This window comes from Diachasma alloeum, unplaced genomic scaffold, assembly GCF_001412515.2.
Source record: "Diachasma alloeum isolate Michigan unplaced genomic scaffold, Dall2.0 Dall_scaffold_00782, whole genome shotgun sequence".
NCBI classification, from domain to species: domain Eukaryota; kingdom Metazoa; phylum Arthropoda; class Insecta; order Hymenoptera; family Braconidae; genus Diachasma; species Diachasma alloeum.
Genome location: NW_021680912.1, coordinates 134,794 through 152,940, shown reverse-complemented (window position 1 = coordinate 152,940; position 18,147 = coordinate 134,794). Strand labels below are relative to the sequence as shown.

The 18,147-nt window shown below is 35.9% G+C and overlaps 1 protein-coding gene across 2 annotated transcripts in view; it reads left to right on the top strand.

Annotated features, from left to right (window-relative positions):
• LOC107044726 (synaptotagmin-7) overlaps positions 1–18,147 on the top strand; it is a 188,303-nt gene that overhangs the window by 145,472 nt on the left and 24,684 nt on the right. Inside the window, exon 1 of one of the 2 annotated variants that reach the window (XM_015266735.1) lies at positions 8,885–8,960. The exons of the other annotated variant lie outside the window; for it this stretch is intronic. Coding sequence (XP_015122221.1) covers positions 8,896–8,960 — 65 coding nt within the window. The 5' untranslated portion in view covers positions 8,885–8,895. Of the gene's footprint in view, positions 1–8,884; positions 8,961–18,147 lie in introns of those variants that run through there. 2 annotated transcript variants of the gene reach the window in all.

Genomic DNA, 18,147 nt, shown 5'->3' with positions numbered 1-18,147 from the left:
ACCCTATACAAGATGAATTAAATTAATTTTTTTTTGCATTTTCGTTTTTCGCGATTATCTCGGAAACTATGAGAGATAGAGCCTTAAAACCAAATTTGGGTCCCCTAATAGAGTGATTCACGCAATGGTGCGAATAGTCACGGCCAAAAAATAACCTCATCTCTATGTTTTAGAATTTTTTTCTCATTAAAAAAAATTTATCTTTCATTCATTCAATATCGCACAGCTTTATTCCGAAGAGCACTGATTCTTCATCTTAAACCCATTATACCTTGAAATTATTTTCCTGACACTCATTCAAATGTCCACCGAATGAAATATTGTACTTTGCAATGTGGAGCGGGAAAAAAATCTCCCGTCAAGTGATTACGAGGCTCGTCTCCGGGGGAGAGCATCATCCAAATGTTGGACCGAATCCAAAACTTCTTTTTTGCGATCGTGCTGAGCTCCTTCTAGTACCTCATTTAATCCGATTGAGCGTGGGATCAGATAAAACAGCGTAAAATTTTTTGCTCCCGGCGTCCGAGAAAAGAATTGAAGGGGGGAAAAAATTGGGAGAACAGTTGCAGTAAATTTTGCCCGGCGATATTTCACCCATTTTTCATCACTCCTGCGCAACGTGATTCACAGTCTGGCCCTGAAGATAACTCCCCATTATCCGCCAAATGTCACATACTTCATCGGTGAATTATTGTACTACACACCTGTGCGATGAATTCTTTATTAATTCATTTTTATTAAAGCTTTCAGTGTTTTTCCGTGTAACTGATGTATTTTCATGTAATTTAAAGCTCATTCAATTATAATCTCTGAATTTTAGTTTAATTATTTCGCGAAAATTCCTAAAATTATTAATGAGTAGAATTATTGCATTACACACCTGTGTAATGAATTCATTATTAATTCATTTTTTTTACTCATCAATTTTTCAATTTGAGGAGCGAATGTTTTCGTGAGTGTTGTTCCATGCAATTGATGTGTTTTAGAGCTCATTAAATTATAATGTCTGAATTTCACTTCAATTATTTGTCAAATTTATTCCATTCTCCAACCTGGAATATTTTCTCGATGTTGTATACATGAAGAAATGCGATCGTTCCCTTCTCCAGAAAAGAGGATAATGCAATCCTGTACGACTTTGTATTTTCCGGGAAACGAGTTAGGATCATCGACTTTCAATTCTCAGATAAAATCGTCGCATCCAAGTGAATTCTTCTTCGCGCTCTATTTCATAGAAGAGTTGACACAACTCTCCACTTACCAATTGATTTTCGCTCCACTGAAGTTCCACAATTCGACAAAGTACTGACCGACTTTCCATTCCCCCCTCCCCCCCCGATATTTTCATCAGAAAAGTGTGGAAATTAGTCGAGAAAATGTTATTCGGACTTTTCCTCCACCGCGACTTTCCGAATTCGAGGAATTTCTGTTCTATGAGATGTATGTCTCTGGAAAATGCCATATTTTTCCGTCTCTTTTCAATCTCCATATATTTATTTTCAACCTCTTGAAATTCTGGGACTCAGGGCGCCTCTCTTCACAGAAGCAATGATCTCTCGTCCCCATTGGAACACTCGAACCAATCGATATACATGCATATATTACATGGCGTAGGTACCAATGGCGGGGAATATGTTATGTGGAAAATTCCGGAGTGTCTCGATAGTTCCTCGGAATAACCGGGGAACTTGGCGTAAAGTTTAGCATATTGACGCAACCCGATAAGTCCGGAGCGATAAAGTCTCGCTAAAGTGGAACAACAATTCAAAATTGTCAATGCAATTCTGAATTACGTTATCTGCATTCGCAGGATTAAATTGCCATTCTCGGTGAATTTTCAACGACAGTTTTTGCGAAAGTCCATTCTCGCACGTAGAGAAACAGTTTTGCGTCCGGTAACACCAGCATGGGCCCGGAGGCAATGGGGATTGCGAGCGGGAGACAATCATCGTTCTAATGTTGGGATTGTAATCTGGGGTAATTTTATTTTGTTCTTCAGGTTGAAAACAAATAGGAATTCCGGATTTCGTCAATAAGTTGATGAAATTTCAAATTTGTGAACAATAAGAACACGAGAGTTCTATAAATTCTTTAAATTTCCCTGATTTCTATTCATTTAGTGGATTAATTGCACTTAAATTTACAGTTCCCATTGATTTTTCAATGCCGAAATTCCGCGGAATTTGAGCGGCACTATAATTTGACGTAAATTTCAGCAAATAAATTTTCAACAGTGATTGCTGTTGAAAAAAATTGAAATTTCTTGGTCAGTTTTATTATCATTTTCAAGAGGGCAACATTGAAATCAATTTAATGGAGAAAAAAAATATATAAAATGTTAATTTTCACTGAAAATTCAATAGCACTTCAAAATTTTTAATATCAGAAAGACAGACTCACCCCCAATGATTCTCTTGACGAATAAAGCATTGAAAAAATTCCAAATATTTCGCATTCACTTAAAAATGCAAGACAGAATTTCCTTTCTCCTTTCGACGACTTTTTCTTATTTCGAAAAAAAGAAAAAAAAATTATTTTTGTCATACATATTCTTCTCGCACATATTCCTGTCAGTGAATTCCCGCCGATCCCTCTTCCAAAATTAAACGTATGAATTAACAAAACATTGATATTTGCCTCAAGTCAGTGGTTGCGCCTTGTAATAAAAACACCTGTGGCTTTTACGAGTCTCCTTGGGGTGCAGTGGCGAAATACTTCTGTTATCGACCTCCACGCTCCTCAAAAAAGGCTTGATAAAACCGATAAAAATGACTTCCACCTCGCCCTCCCGTGAGTCCTGCTCTGTTTGAAAAACGACCCTCAGGCTGCCAAACTCTGTTTCACACTTTTTTTACCCCAGCGTGCTCTCTCATTTTTTTTTATCTCGAATGCGAGTGCAATGGAGTCGATATATTGGATGTAACTGCCCGTGTGCAACAAGTTTCCAAATGAACTGAGTATTTTTTATCTCTCATTTTGCAAGTTAAATTTTCATTCAAATGCGAACAAAAAGGGGAGATTTTCTGACACGGGATATGGAGAGCAAAAAGTTCATCCATTGACCTGTGGTATTTCATTTAGAACCTTACAAATGCACATTTTAATGGGTAAACTCAGGGGCCACGCCCCGGGCGCATCATTCACCCTGTTATACGATATTCATCTGGTGGATTCCCTTTGTCCCCAGTTTTCGGGGGCCTCAGAAGTAATTCTGCCCGAGTCTCGCACAGTTTTCGTCGGCGGGGAGAATTCCAGGGGAAAAACAGGACTCTATTAAATCATGTGGAGTGTAATAATTATTACGCCGTCATAATTGCAATTAATTTTCACTCATCGTGGCTCAAAAAGCAGAGAGGAAGCCCGTCCAAACTGTGTTTGATAAATTCTCGCCAATTAGTGCGCGGGAAAGGATGAATTCTTAGTGCGGATATTGCTGAGGTGCAAACGCTGTTTCCAGTTCACCTCGCGATTGGCAAAGCTTTGTATAACGGTTAGGCAATCTCGGTTCGATTGATGATCTTTGATCTGCTTTGATCAATATTTTCTTTTCATTGCGCACGGTGTATTCAGACGAGCAAATTGATACGAGGAAACATTACTCGATTTATTATATAAAATATTATTATGTAAATTATAAGAGAAATTATGAACTTCTGAAAACGCTGATACCGACTAATTCTGGGGAATAGCCATGTGTTTAATTCATCATTGATGAATTAATTAATTTGTGAAATGTTCAGTAGTGTTGAATAATTTTGAATCCACGTCACCGATGTTTTTATGGAAGAGTTTCCATGGAAAAATCCGCAGAAGCACTAACAATTGTCAAAATCGACTTAAACCACTTCACCACTTCGCCACTAAATTTTACTCTGGGATTTATTTGGATAACAGGGCTTGATGCAACCGGGCCTAAGAATCATTTAAATTAGGAGACACAAACGTCTTGAAAAGGGACAAAATTTTCTTAATGTCAGATAATAGTTTTGCTAGGGCTAATATTCAGAACCAAAGGAATAACCGAGTCGTCGGATCTCCACCGAGAAACAGCTCCGGTTTAAGTACGAGTAGCGGATACGTAGGTAACCTGTTGCTCTTCCAACTAACCTTCACTTATCCTCGGTACTCCCGTCCACCTTTTACAATTTCCATTATTGTCTTCTTCGTATCCTCAACTTGATCATCAGGACCGTTGAAATTTCCTAATGACTTCGGCCAACAATTCACTCGGAATTTCGAGGGATAGGGATTCTGAAGTTGTGGGGAAATTTGGAAACTTGAAAAGAGCAATCTCTGCACTTTAATCACACTCACTTGACCGTAAATTGGATCCATTCATCTCGGAAGAATTTTCAAGTGTATTACGACGATTGTAACTGGATGATTGGGCTATTTGGAGGTTGATTCAAAAGTAGTGAATAGTTCACTAGAGAGAAAAGTTTGGAATAATCTGTCAACTTCATTCTTCAACGTTCATCTTGTATTAAATTTCGGGATAGGAATGGGGAAAAATTATTATTGTTTATTACAAAAACTATTATTATTATTATTATTAATATTATTATCTCTGCATTTGAAGCTGTTTTACTTCCTGCGGAATATGAAAAACTCACATATAAAATCATCAAATTCTCACTTATTGATATTCCGCTCCGCTTTAGAGACACGACCGCTGCTCAGTATTGCATGGAGAGAAATATTCAGTAAAAATTACGGAACGCTTTGGAAAAATTCCGTGACAGTTCCGTAAATTTTCCTACAACCAATTTTCGTTCCGGAATTACGGAAAAGATACGTCATTTTTATTGAATATTTCTCTCCGTGTAGAGGATTCAGCTCATACTATTGGAGTTGCACAGTTCCTGCAAACTTTCATAGATGGGCTCAACCGCCGCCTCAAAACACTCGACTTTTGTTTTAATTGTTTTCGTGAAATCAACTTTCATCTAACTGCATTTCTGATGCAATCAGAGTTAGAGTGTCTCCTCCCCCTTTTACATTCTCATTTTACTCAAATGCATTTAGCGGTAACTCGACTTGTTGCGCATTAAAATGTGTCTTAAGAGGCGGAATTTACATTTTCGCGACAATGCAGTTAATTTTTAGAATACTGTTGGGTGTTGTGTGTAATGATTGGATGGAATTTTAACTAAAAAAACTAATTAACTAAAATCCATCAAAAAAATTGCACTTACGTTAATCGAAAAATTAACAAATGATCGTCAAATCAAATTGAAAAATCTTTTTCTGAATTCTAATTAATTAGTTGTTACATTTCACCAAATTATTTTCTCCGTGTTCCCTCCGTCTTCAATTCACTATTCCCCAAAAGTTGATACGACAAAGAAAATACTTCGATATTCTCTAAACAGCAAAAAAAGCCTTCGGTTTTTCCCGAATATCGATTTTGCTTCTCCCGATGCCGCCTATTCCGCTGTAAGTTCCTCTCTCCGGCGATCTAGAAGACAGACATTTCTTTAATATCACCGGGGGAAAGCCACCAGCGCCGATCGCCTTAGACACTCAGTGCCGTAGTCAACGCGATAAAGATAAAGGGGAGACAAGGGAGAGAACCGGAGAACCGAGTAGAGTGAGTTCAGCGTAGCCAACCCCGGACCCGAGCTGGCCGTGGTGGAGGATCGATCCAGTCCCCCCCTGCCCCTGCCCCCGCCGACTCGTGTATCCCGTGCACTACTCCCTCTTACTCGCCTCGCGGCGGCGGATCCAATGTGAACAGCGAGAGACTCCTCTGAGTGAGACGAGTCGAGAGCACTTCGCCTCTTTCTCTCGACTACAACTCCCCCTTGTAGCGTACTCTGGCATTGCCCGGTGTGTGTCCACGAGGGTCATGCTTGTCAAGAACTGTTACCACTGTTGCAGGGCACCTGCAATGCTACTTTTACAGCTATAAAAATTACATCAACGCTCGGAGATGTACCTTAATTGTGATTGAATTTATTTATTCTTCTACTGACAATTTTTTTTTCATTCCTGGATTATTACACTTTTTTCATTGTCCATGTCGGATTGTTATTAAAGATAATGGATTAATTAGAATGATAATTATAATAATAGTTGTAATTAATTAACGAATTATTCAAGTTTGGTTTTGATGGCAGTTATTTTTGCTTTCGGGTCAGTTCAAATAGAAAATCTTCGTTTAAGAGAATTTGAAATGTGATGAAACCTTGGCAAATTTTGAAAATACTTTTAATGTTCAACTATTGGAAATTGAAAATAGTACTATTTGGTCCATGAGCCACTGAAGTTCATCTGGCTCACATTCCCTTAAAAATCACATCAACGCTCGGAGATGTACCTTAATTGTGATTGAATTTATTTATTCTTCTATTGACAATTTTTTTTTCATTCCTGGATTATTACACTTTTTTCATTGTCCATGTCGGATGGTTATTAAAGATGGTGGATTAATTAGAATGATAATTATAATAATAGTTGTAATTAATTAACGAATTATTCAAGTTTGGTTTTGATGGCAGTTATTTTTGCTTTCGGGTCAGTTCAAATAGAAAATCTTCGTTTAAGAGAATTTGAAATGTGATGAAACCTTGGCAAATTTTGAAAATACTTTTAATGTTCAACTATTGGAAATTGAAAATAGTACTATTTGGTCCATGAGCCACTGAAGTTCATCTGGCTCACATTCCCTTAAAAATCACATCAACGCTCGGAGATGTACCTTAATTGTGATTGAATTTATTTATTCTTCTATTGACAATTTTTTTTTCATTCCTGGATTATTACACTTTTTTCATTGTCCATGTCGGATGGTTATTAAAGATGGTGGATTAATTAGAATGATAATTATAATAATAGTTGTAATTAATTAACGAATTATTCAAGTTTGGTTTTGATGGCAGTTATTTTTGCTTTCGGGTCAGTTCAAATAGAAAATCTTCGTTTAAGAGAATTTGAAATGTGATGAAACCTTGGCAAATTTTGAAAATACTTTTAATGTTCAACTATTGGAAATTGAAAATAGTACTATTTGCTCCACGAGCCACTGAAGTTCATCTGGCTCACCTTCATTTGTAAAAATCACATCAACGCTCGGAGATCTCCCTTAATTACGATTGAATTTATTTATTTTTCTAGTGACAATTTTTTTTCATTTCGGTTGGGTTATTACACTTTTTTCATTATCCATGTCGGATTCTTATTAAAGATGATGAATTAATTAGGATAATAATTATGATAATAGTTGTAATTACTTGACTAATCATTTAATTTTGGTTTTGATGGCATTTATTTTTGTTTTGGGGTCAGTTCAAATAGAAATGAAACTCTTCGTTTAAGGGAATTCTAAATTTGATGAAAGCTCCACAAATTTTGGAAATACTTTTAATGTTAAACTATTGGAGATTGAAAATCGTACAATTTCCTCCGCCATGAGCCATTGAAGTTCATCTTCACTTCAAAAAATCTGTTGAACGTAGCGTATGGATTTTTTTCTGGGAGAATTCCCACATTCAGAATAAAGGTGATAGGTACTGTTTTGAATAGAATCCCCACTGCGGCCCTTTCAACCGTCCCTCTTCGCTCTTTGAGAAAAAATTCCGATAGATTTTTATTTTACCTTCACATCACAGTGGACTTACCGGGAAAAATTGCACGTTTCGACCGAGCAATTTTTAATACAAATCGAAGATCGACATTCAATTTGATTTAGTGGGAGAAAAAAATCATGAAATTCCATAGATCATTGAACATTCCGTAAAATTCAAAATTTTTGAGAAGTAAGTCGAGGAGAATTCCTCAAATTCCTTGAATTTTACATAAAAACATAAATATTAGAAACCGAATTACCCAGAATTTTCAATTGACTGAAATTTCCAGATTACATTTCTTTTGATTGTCTCATCAAGTTGAGAACTTCCACTGAAATTCTCTAAAATTTCAGTGTAACAATCACTTGACACAATTTCCGAGAGATGAAATTAACTAAAAAATCGCGATTATTTAGAAATAGCACTACCTCAGTAGAAATTACACACGAAATGAGCAAAATTTTCCGTAATTCTCCATTTTTATTCCCGCGTACACAATAATTGTCAACAAAGAGAAATGGTGCACCTGTTCTTGCTCCCGCCGCGCCGGTTCACCAAGTGTCCTCAGGTGATGTATCTGACGTGAAGATACCGTAGTACACGAGACAGAGGCTTTTCAAAGTCTAGTATTCCTTTCAACCTCTTGTCAATTATTCAATACCCACCGCCATGGAGCGAGTAACTGTTACACACCTGCTCCCTGATACACCCTTTGTTGTTCCTCCTCAGCCAGTGCATTCCACTCACTCCATCCCCATGATTTATTTATTCTCCCCCTAGAACAGAACTTCCACTCCTTTCACTCGTCTACCAACTTCTCACCTTGATTGCCTCCCTGTACCTCTCAGTCTCTCTCACTCTTCCCATCACTTATTTTTCATTAAGGGAGGAGATGATATCCACGGGTCGATAGCCCGTGTCTGTGCGCCTCAGCCCTCACACTTTTATCAGGATATTTTTAGCTGCCTTTGTTAACGGAAGGAAGATGGAAGTACTCTCGTATAAAATGGTATGAAGTTTGAAAAAAAGATACAGAGGGAGGGCGGGAGGACGGATATACATTAACTCGAGTTTCCTTCCAAGTGCAGTTGTATAATGGTAAGTTTAACTTTCGAGAGAAATAAGAAATGTTTTCCTTTTCAATTTTCCAACTTCTCTGGGACTGGGAAAAATAGCTCGCGTTCTGCTAAAATTTTTTACTCATCCAGCGGGGGGAGGGGACGGTTTTCTCCAACTATTTGTCGAGAAGAAAATTGGGTGTAAAATCGTTAGGAGCTGAATATAAAAAACCGATTTGTAGAGTGACATTTATTGGAAGGATCGAAACATGTGGGCGGCTATGAGCAGATCCCTGGAGATACTCGTCGCATTCTTCGAGTATTACACAGCCAGGTAAGAGAATAATCCCTAAACAGCAGATTATGGAAAATCAAGAGGGTGTTATTTCATCGTGTGTTGTTAGAAAATTATTGCTACTGAAATTTCAAGTAAAAATCGGGAAATTTTACGATTTTACGATTAATGCACAGAAAATGTTCAAATATTTTTTGTTGACAAATGAATTTATGAATTTCTTTCATTAAATTTATTCAATGAAATGGCGATTTTCAGGGTCATATCACAGTAAATATTATTGAAAATTGTGGAATTTCAGCCAGTCACAATGAGTTTGAATAGAAATCATTATTTCGAATTTTACTATTCGTTTCAACAATTTTTTGTTCGAAATTGATAATGTAATATTTTTATTCCAATGGGAATGTATCAATCACATGTTAATGAGTTCGTTTTTTCCGTCGTTTGAACATTGATTTCATTTTCAATTTCTGATATTTAAAAAACTTCATTTGATGTGAACAAAAATACAAATCATCAAGTTTAAATTTGACTAAAAGCTTCAATACGATCTATTCTAGTGCACCCGTTCATTCAAATAAAGTTTATAGAATTTAAATATTCCTTTGAGTACAGTACATCAAAAGGAAACTTGAAATTTCATGGGCGGTTTAGCCGTAATTTTCAAATGGATGGTGTTGAATTCCATTTATCATTCAAAAAAAAATCATGAAATTTCAAATTTCGCTGCAAATCTCAAGGAATTCCTCAACTTTCTCGGAATTTCTTTAAAAACATGGAAATTCACGAATATATTCACTCAAGTGTTTGATAAACCACTTGAAAATTATGAATTTTCGATGACGGATTCCTGGGAATTCCAGTCGAACTGTCACTTGAGAGAATGAGAATTTTCAACAAACAAATATCAACGAGTGTCTAAAAGTACTCGTGTAAAAATAATATCCAAGCAAAAATATTTGTCACCGAACGTTTTCATCCTTAATTAAAATAAAAAAAACCCCCAATTTAATTTTACTCTCGACGTTCACATGAATATTCAGGTGATAATGAAGGCTGAGGGTTAGTGCACTGCGCACCGCTAGGCGATATTAGCTTTGACCTCCTTCGAAAATTTCACTATGTACTATCCGTGTCGGGGAGTCACACAGGGAACTCGCCGATAATGTAACCAAACTAATTATACAAGCATTCTACCGTCACCCCTCCACCCGATAGTTCTAGCAATGTCCAACTATGTTCCAGTATCGGATATCGCGCGTGTCAGTAATTATCCGTAACAACCACGGTACCCAGTGACATTGTATACCCGAGGTACTCGCGCATTGTAATTGAATGCTTCGTCATGAAAATCCAGAAATAAACGTTATCATTATTTTATCAATATCGTCTCCTGCTGCATCGTGAATATTAATATTCATACTTGTTGTTGGAAATGGGGAATCGTTGGAATAATTTATTTGGATTAATTTGCATTCGGAAAAAAATAAAAATAGGAAGCAGGATGCGTACTGACCAGATTTATCGGATGAATTTTATTGCGGCGATTTTTTATGCGCTGAATTTTTTCCGTTTGAAATATTTTTTACTGCAGATAGAGATTAACAAAACGAGATAATATTTTTTAAATTTATGGGGATGATGGAGAGAGATAACAATTACATTCTATGATGAATGTGAATGTTGTTAGCTTGGGAAGATAGATAAATAAGCGAGAGTATTGCACCTATCAGTTTCGATTCGAAAAGGGGAATCCAGGGGGAGGAGAGGGCTTCCCTTTCGATATCAGTTGGCGCTCTCCCTAATTGGAATTAGTCGTTATATCTAGTTGGACCAGACACGCGTAATTATCGGTCTAATTGGATTAACAGTGTTGAAAATTTTTAACTGGAATCCCAGGAATTCTCGTCAGTGTGGAATCACATTTTTTGTCGGTTTTCTGTGAAGTCATTTGTTTGATGAGAAAACGTATGAAAATGGGGATCAATTATTCGGTGAAAATTCGGGAAATATTGGGAATGTTCGAGTGAATGTATTCATGAATTTTTAATTGATTGAAAATTCAGCTCAATTTGATATTGGATATTGATTTCTACTTGAAATTAATTATTTTCCCTGAATTTTCGACCGAAACATGAACTTTTTTGAGCGTTTGTGGAGATTGCTACTGAACTATGATTGAAGCATAAAATTTCAATTTTTTTCGCAGTGAACAAAATGTTTCGGGCAGATTTATCTGAGGAATTTCGTTGCGCCGAATGCGTTCTAGTTTTAAATATTCTTTTATTGCATACAGAAAAAAATAGACATGATGCCAATACTAGGCGATCGACTGAATAAAGTCACAACAATATCGCACCTATAAGTTTTAATGAAAAATGTCGTATCCAGGGGTTTTGGGAGTGAAATTCCCCTTCGATATCGATTTGAGTTCCCGCTAATTGGAATGAATAGTCATGCGCCTGTTGCGTCGGACACGTGTAATTATCAGTCTGACAAAATATCTTCAGATTTTTTTTCATTAAAAAATATTAAACTCAACTCAATGCAACCATTTTTTTCTCGACATTGAATGCAGAAAAATGTTTACTCAAATTTTTTTTTAATGTCGCCAACATAAATTCGACATTTTGTGCTGAATATAAAACTTATTGTCTTGAAAAAATTGATGAATGCAAGAATATCGCACCCATCAATTCTAATGAATAAAAAAATGTTGTATTAAGTGGTTGTGGGAGTGAAATTCCCCTTCGATATAGATTAGAGTTTCTCCAATTGTAATAAGTAGTTACGTCCCCCTTGCGTCAGACACGTGTAATGATCAGCCTAACAAAATATTTTCATCAGTTTCGTCTATTAATTTCAATTAAAAATATTCTTAGATTTTTTTTGCCATTAAAAGGTCGTAAACTCAACTCTATGTGACAATTTTTTTCTCGATACTGAATGCAGAAAAATGTTTACTCAATTTTTTTTTTAATGTCGCCAACATAAATTCGACATTTTGTGCTGAATATAAAACTTATTGTCTTGAAAAAATTGATGAATGCAAGAATATCGCACCCATCAATTCTAATGAATAAAAAAATGTTGTATTAAGTGGTTGTGGGAGTGAAATTCCCCTTCGATATAGATTAGAGTTTCTCCAATTGTAATAAGTAGTTACGTCCCCCTTGCATCAGACACGTGTAATGATCAGCCCAACAAAATATTTTCATCAGTTTCGTCTAGTAAATTTCACTGAAATCAATTAATTTCAATTAAAAATATTCTTAGATTCTTTTTCCATTAAATTCTTCTCGATATTGAATGCCGAAAAATGTTTACTTAAATTTTGTTTTTATTTCCACGAAATAACTTTGACATTTCGTGACAGATATAAAAGTTATTGTCTTGAAAAAATGAAGAAATTCGCAAAAGTAGAGAAAAATGTGGTGTTGCGCGTGTAATTCCCCTTCGATATCGATTAGAGCCCCCCTAATTGGAACGAGCAGTTAAATCCGCCGTGTGGTCCAACGCGCGTAATTATCGATCTAACAAAAGTTAATCAACCGCCAATGTGTGAATTGTCCTCAACTCATAACGCCCCAGTCGTTTATCACTCCCCCAGCCCCTGGTACGCATTTATCACGGCCCAACATCACTGCCAAATGTGTTGGAATTCGATATGATTTATGCCCTCCATTTTTTTCGTATTTTCCATCCCTTATCGGGCGAAAAGTATAATACCCACGATTTATCGCCGTGATTGGCAAAATCAGAGAGCCCGAAATATCGAGAATTGAATTACTTCGGGCGCTGGACGTGGAGCACAGGAGGATGGTTTTAATGTGGGGAGGGGGGGGGGGAATTGGATCACGTTGCACCACAAATTTGCTACACCCCGGGGAGTAGCACCAAAACGCATACTGAAATTCGATTAGTACTTGAGCCGACATGGTGTTATGGTCACCACAAAATACCATTGGGGTATCGCAACTCGTAAACGGAGACAGTGGAGGGAATGCAGGTTGCGTCAGGCGCGACAGTGAGCGCTCGTTTTTATGGGTTATAAATCCGTCGATGAAATTTATTTACTCTGGATTTATTCTTGGGCCATTCTTGCGTGAGCTTGAAATTCTTTGGAGGTTCATGCAGGAACTTGCTACTGGCTATCGTCCGATCGCCCTCAGCCAATTTTAATAGTATTTATTTGTGAATAATTTCAGTGGAAATTCTTCTAAAAATTTCATTAAATGACAGTTGCCCTGGAATTTCAGGGAATTACCATGGAATTTTATCGTTGAAATAATTTCATAATTTGATGAAAAGCGTAAATTTCAGTTGATCTATCCTGTAAAGATTAGTAGAAATGAGGAAAATTCTAGAGAATACATTTTTTAATTTCCAATTCATTGAAATTCTAGTGTGATTTGGTTCTGAAAATTCTTGTTTCGATTGGAAAATGTTGAAAAATTTGGATTCCATTGAATTTCCATCGAAATTTTAAGATCCAATTTTCCGTGAAAATTCATTTTTTTCTCTAACAACAGAATATTTTCATTTTTGTCGTTATTTGAATCGAAGAAACATTTGTTTATGTTTTTCCAAAAATAGCGTTATAATTTTATTCAGAATTCAATTCCAGCAAAACCTTCATCACGCACTTTTCTAATAAACTCATCCATTCAATCCAAATGAACCATTTCCGTGTGTATCATCCATCATCATGACTAGTCAGAAATTGAATGACAAAGTGGGATAGATCCAGCAAAACTGCTACGAGAAAAACCAAGCAACACTTCTTCCAATTCTCCTGGCATTTCAAGGAATCTTCAGTGGAATTTGATCATTAAAATTGATTTTTTAATGAAAAAATCAGTGAAAACTGTGAAAGAAGGTCAATTATTCTACAAAAAATAGTTGAAACCAGATAAGTTCTAGTAAATTCATTCTAGAATTTTCAATTAATTGAAATTCCAACGTTAAACTTTCATTCAAAATTGAATTCGAACAAAACCTTCCTCACGCCCTTGTCAAATAAACTCATTCATTCAATCAAAGTGAACCATTTCCCTGAGTGTATCATCCATCATCATGACTGGACAAGAACTAAATGAAAAAATGGGACAGACCCAACACAAATCCTACGAGAAAAACCAATATTTTTTCCATTCCAGTGAACTCGAATATTTAGCAACACTTTTTTCCAATTCCCGTGGCATTTCAAGGCATCTTCAGTGGAATTTGATCAGTTAAGCTGACAATTTGATGAAAAAAAAATGAAAACTGTGAAATAAGTTCAATTATTCTACAAAAAATAGTTGAAGCCAGAAAAGTTCTAGTAAATTTATTCTAGAATTTTCAATTAATTGAAATTCCAACGTTAAATTTTCATTCACAATTGAATTCGAACAAAACCTTCCTCACACCCTTGTCAAATAAACTCATTCATTCAATCAAATGAGCCATTTCCCTGAGTGTATTATCCATTATCATGACTAGACAAGAACTAAATGAAAAAATGGGACAGAACGAACAAAAGTCCTACGAGAAAAACCAATATTTGTTCCATCCCAGTGAGCTCGAATATTCAGCACCACATTTTTCCAAATTAACTTGTTATATCGCAGCTGAGTGAAGTGCCACTCGTAAAAGTCCAATCGTGAAAACACACTTCACGTATAAACTCCATAAATTATGGACGACGCAATATTCGGAATCATCCGCAAGAGGTGATTTCTGCCCCAGAAAATCTGAAAAATAAATGTATGTACTTCCTCGTGCACCTGTAATAGTCTGTCTCCGCAATTTCAAAGGGAAAAATGTCATGAAAAAATCCAGGGAATAATGAAAGCACGAATTCTCCTCTTTTTGTCACCTGGGAAATGAGTACCTAGGGGAGGTCAGCCGACTGCACGGATCGCGAGGTCTTTGAATGAAGGGAAAGAGTTTCCACGAGTGGCCGACCACTGTAAATGAGAAAACCGCGTTGGATCAAGCCAACAAAGTGCAGCGGATTTTTTTATTTTCATTCATGATATAATATTGTTATTCGACGCGAGAATTTTTCGCATTTCCGGATATTTTTGTTTACGATGTACTTTCGGGGATTATTTTTTTCACAATCCTACAGTTCTATTTATGCATCAATATTTCCAGGGGATTTATCCCATAGGAAATCCTAGTATTTTCCTTCATTGAGTATCGCAGAGAACCAATTTCACCATTTTCATCATTTTTATCAACTAAGAATTTTTAAAACGAGTTTACATTATTTAAAAATTACTATCGAAATTCCAAATAAAGGTCTCGAAATGTTCAAGAAGACTAATTTAGATGGAATTCAATTTTTTCAATAATTTAAAAAAATATCTGAAATAATTTTAAACTAATAAGCCCTTATCATTATTTCACTAAAAACTTTTCAATTAAAAATTGAAACATAAACGTTTGCGAATAAAAACACAAATTGTGTTCAAGTTTTAATGAGCTTTAACATAACATGAAATAGCCTCATTTATGTCATTATAATCAAGTCCATTGAATTCAAATGAACCGTTTCTTCTTCGCTTTGAACGATTCCCATCAAAAAACTGCGCAAACAATAAAATTTGCGTACAAGACATTGTCGCTGAAACCGTCAGATCCAATTGGACTCGTCAGTCGAAACGTCTGGACACCGCTGAAACAAATAGGAAATATAACTCCATCCCAAATACCGGTATATTTCCTATGTGACAGCTACAGCAACAGCTATACCGATTGAACGGGGTTTACTGGTGTAGTCAACTGCCGGAGGTAATATCCGGCTGGACGAGTACGTACAAACACGGTCGAATGTCGACGGATACCAACTGTGTTTCCCTATTCCCCCGGTCACTACGGCAAAAGTCCACACCTGGGTCTGAGCTTACCCGGTTGACGGAGGACACAGAGGAAATGACACGTCAATGGCTCACTGTCCCTCGAAATTCTCTTTTCATGTCTGAGGACTTCAAATCCATAATTGAATAATGGGAAATAATATTACAGTAATAATTCGTTTATTCAGGCGGATGTCTGTTGTGAATAAACAAAAACAATTTTCTATTCATCACTTCTTGAAATTTTTTATCAAACTACAATTCTCCTGAAATTTTAAGGAATTTCGTCTTTAAAAATTCACAATTTTATGAAAAAATCCGTGAAAAATCGAAATTTCAGGTCAACTATTTCTTGAGAATGAATGAAAACATGAAAAATTCACGTATGTTCTTGAAATTTTAATTGACTGGGAATTCAGCCTAATGTGGCACCGAATATAGATGTTTTGATTAAAGATTCAAACAAGTTGGGGAATTCTCATTTTCTTGCTGCTGGAAAAATTGAAATTCCGTTGAACTTTAAAATTCACGATGACTTTTATTTTTAGTAAAAAATATGTACGATATGAGTCCATTTCATAGACTGTTAGAAATTTTTCTTTTTCTGTTTCTCGTTAAATTTTTAACAACGACAAAGTTACATGAAATCTGTATATTTCTTCATTGAGAAATCAGTTAATTTCCGAATATTCAAGTAAATATCGATTTTCAGGTCCATTCGGCCCTGCAAAACCTTGAAAATTTGTAAAATTCAAGCATCGATTTTTCTGAATTCTCAATCTACTGAAAATTCAATTGCACGTGATGTTCAATTTTCCCGACGAGTTTAAGAATTCAAGCTTTCATTGAAAAATCAATGATTGTTTAACACGAAAACCCCAATTTTCTTGAATTTTCAAGATGAATGCGAAATTTAGTGAACGCTTTCATTTCAAATTGAAGTCAACTTCACGACATCGAAAATTTCTAATAGTGCAATGATTCCGAGATTTTCTACTCCAAATTTCCGAGTAATTGTTTGACATTTCAAAGTCAACATTGTATATCCATGCAGTCCATCCCAAGCCAAACAATTTGTCTCAAACTAAGGGATTTAGAAGCAAACAGAGATCAATAAGCCGACAGAGCTCCAATTTCAAGGGGTGAAATTGATCTTTGACGTGCCTAATCGCTCTGCCATGTGTACCCCGCACACAAACCCCCTCCAATCGGCAATGCTAACCATAAACCCACTCGTGATATCGCTACGATTCACGTAGACCACTGAGAATTACGTTTCACGGTCAGCGAGTGATTGAACAGCCATCTTGGCCTCTTGTTCTCTGTTATTCGGTTGGATTCTGTGTCGCCTACGCAGTTGGTATTAAAGCCGAGGTGACACTGGGTCGAGTCACACGTTCCCAAGGATCATTTGGTATTTCGATGGCACATGTGTGCCACCTGTGGGGCACCACGGACAACGCGCGTGCTCCAGTGTTCCATTACACTTTACGTGCCAAGTCATACGTGATTTTAACGGATATATTGAACTAAGATTTTTTATTTTATTATTGAGTCCTCTGAGGCCACTTTGACGCTGACTATTGACCTTAAACGCATCGTCGCTTGCGATAGATTTTTTATACAGTATTAAATTTATTTTGCAAAACTCGTTTGAGATTTTATTCTTCCTCTGTTTTCATTGGTGAATAAAAAACACCGGGATTCAGTAATTCTTTCATTTCTGTTTTCTATTTTTTGTCTATTTCTGTTTTCAGTAAGATTCTCCGAAATTTTCACTTGTTCCAAGAAATTTTTTTATTAAAATCAAACTAAATGTTTTTAATTCACAGATATTTTCGATTTTGTTGTTTTTATTTGAAGAAATCAATGAAAACTGTCAATTTCATTTCGATTATTCCATGAAAATTAATAGAAATGAAGAAAATTCTTGTGAGTATATTCTTGAATTTCTAATTAATTCGTTATTCAAACCCTGAAGGTCTAAATTAATTTTTTCTATTCAGAATCTTTGAGAAATTTTCAGAAGTCTAAAAAAAGTTGAAAGAATTAAAAAAATGCTTTTTTTTCACTATTGGGTCCGTTGAGGCCACTTTGACGCTGACTATTGACCTTAAACGCATCGTCGCTTGCATTAGACTTTTAGTACATTATAAAATTTATGTAGCAAGAGTCCTTTGAGATTTTATTCTTCCTCTGTTTTCCTTGATGAATAAAAAACGCCTTGAATTCAAAATTTGATCGTTTTTTTTCTTTCTTCATTGAGGAAAGTATGCGTTACGGAAGAGTGTTGGTTGTTTCGTTCAATTAAAGCCAAAACGCCTGACCCAATTACACGAGAAAGCAAAAACTAATAATTTCTCGTGAGATGTTTTTGC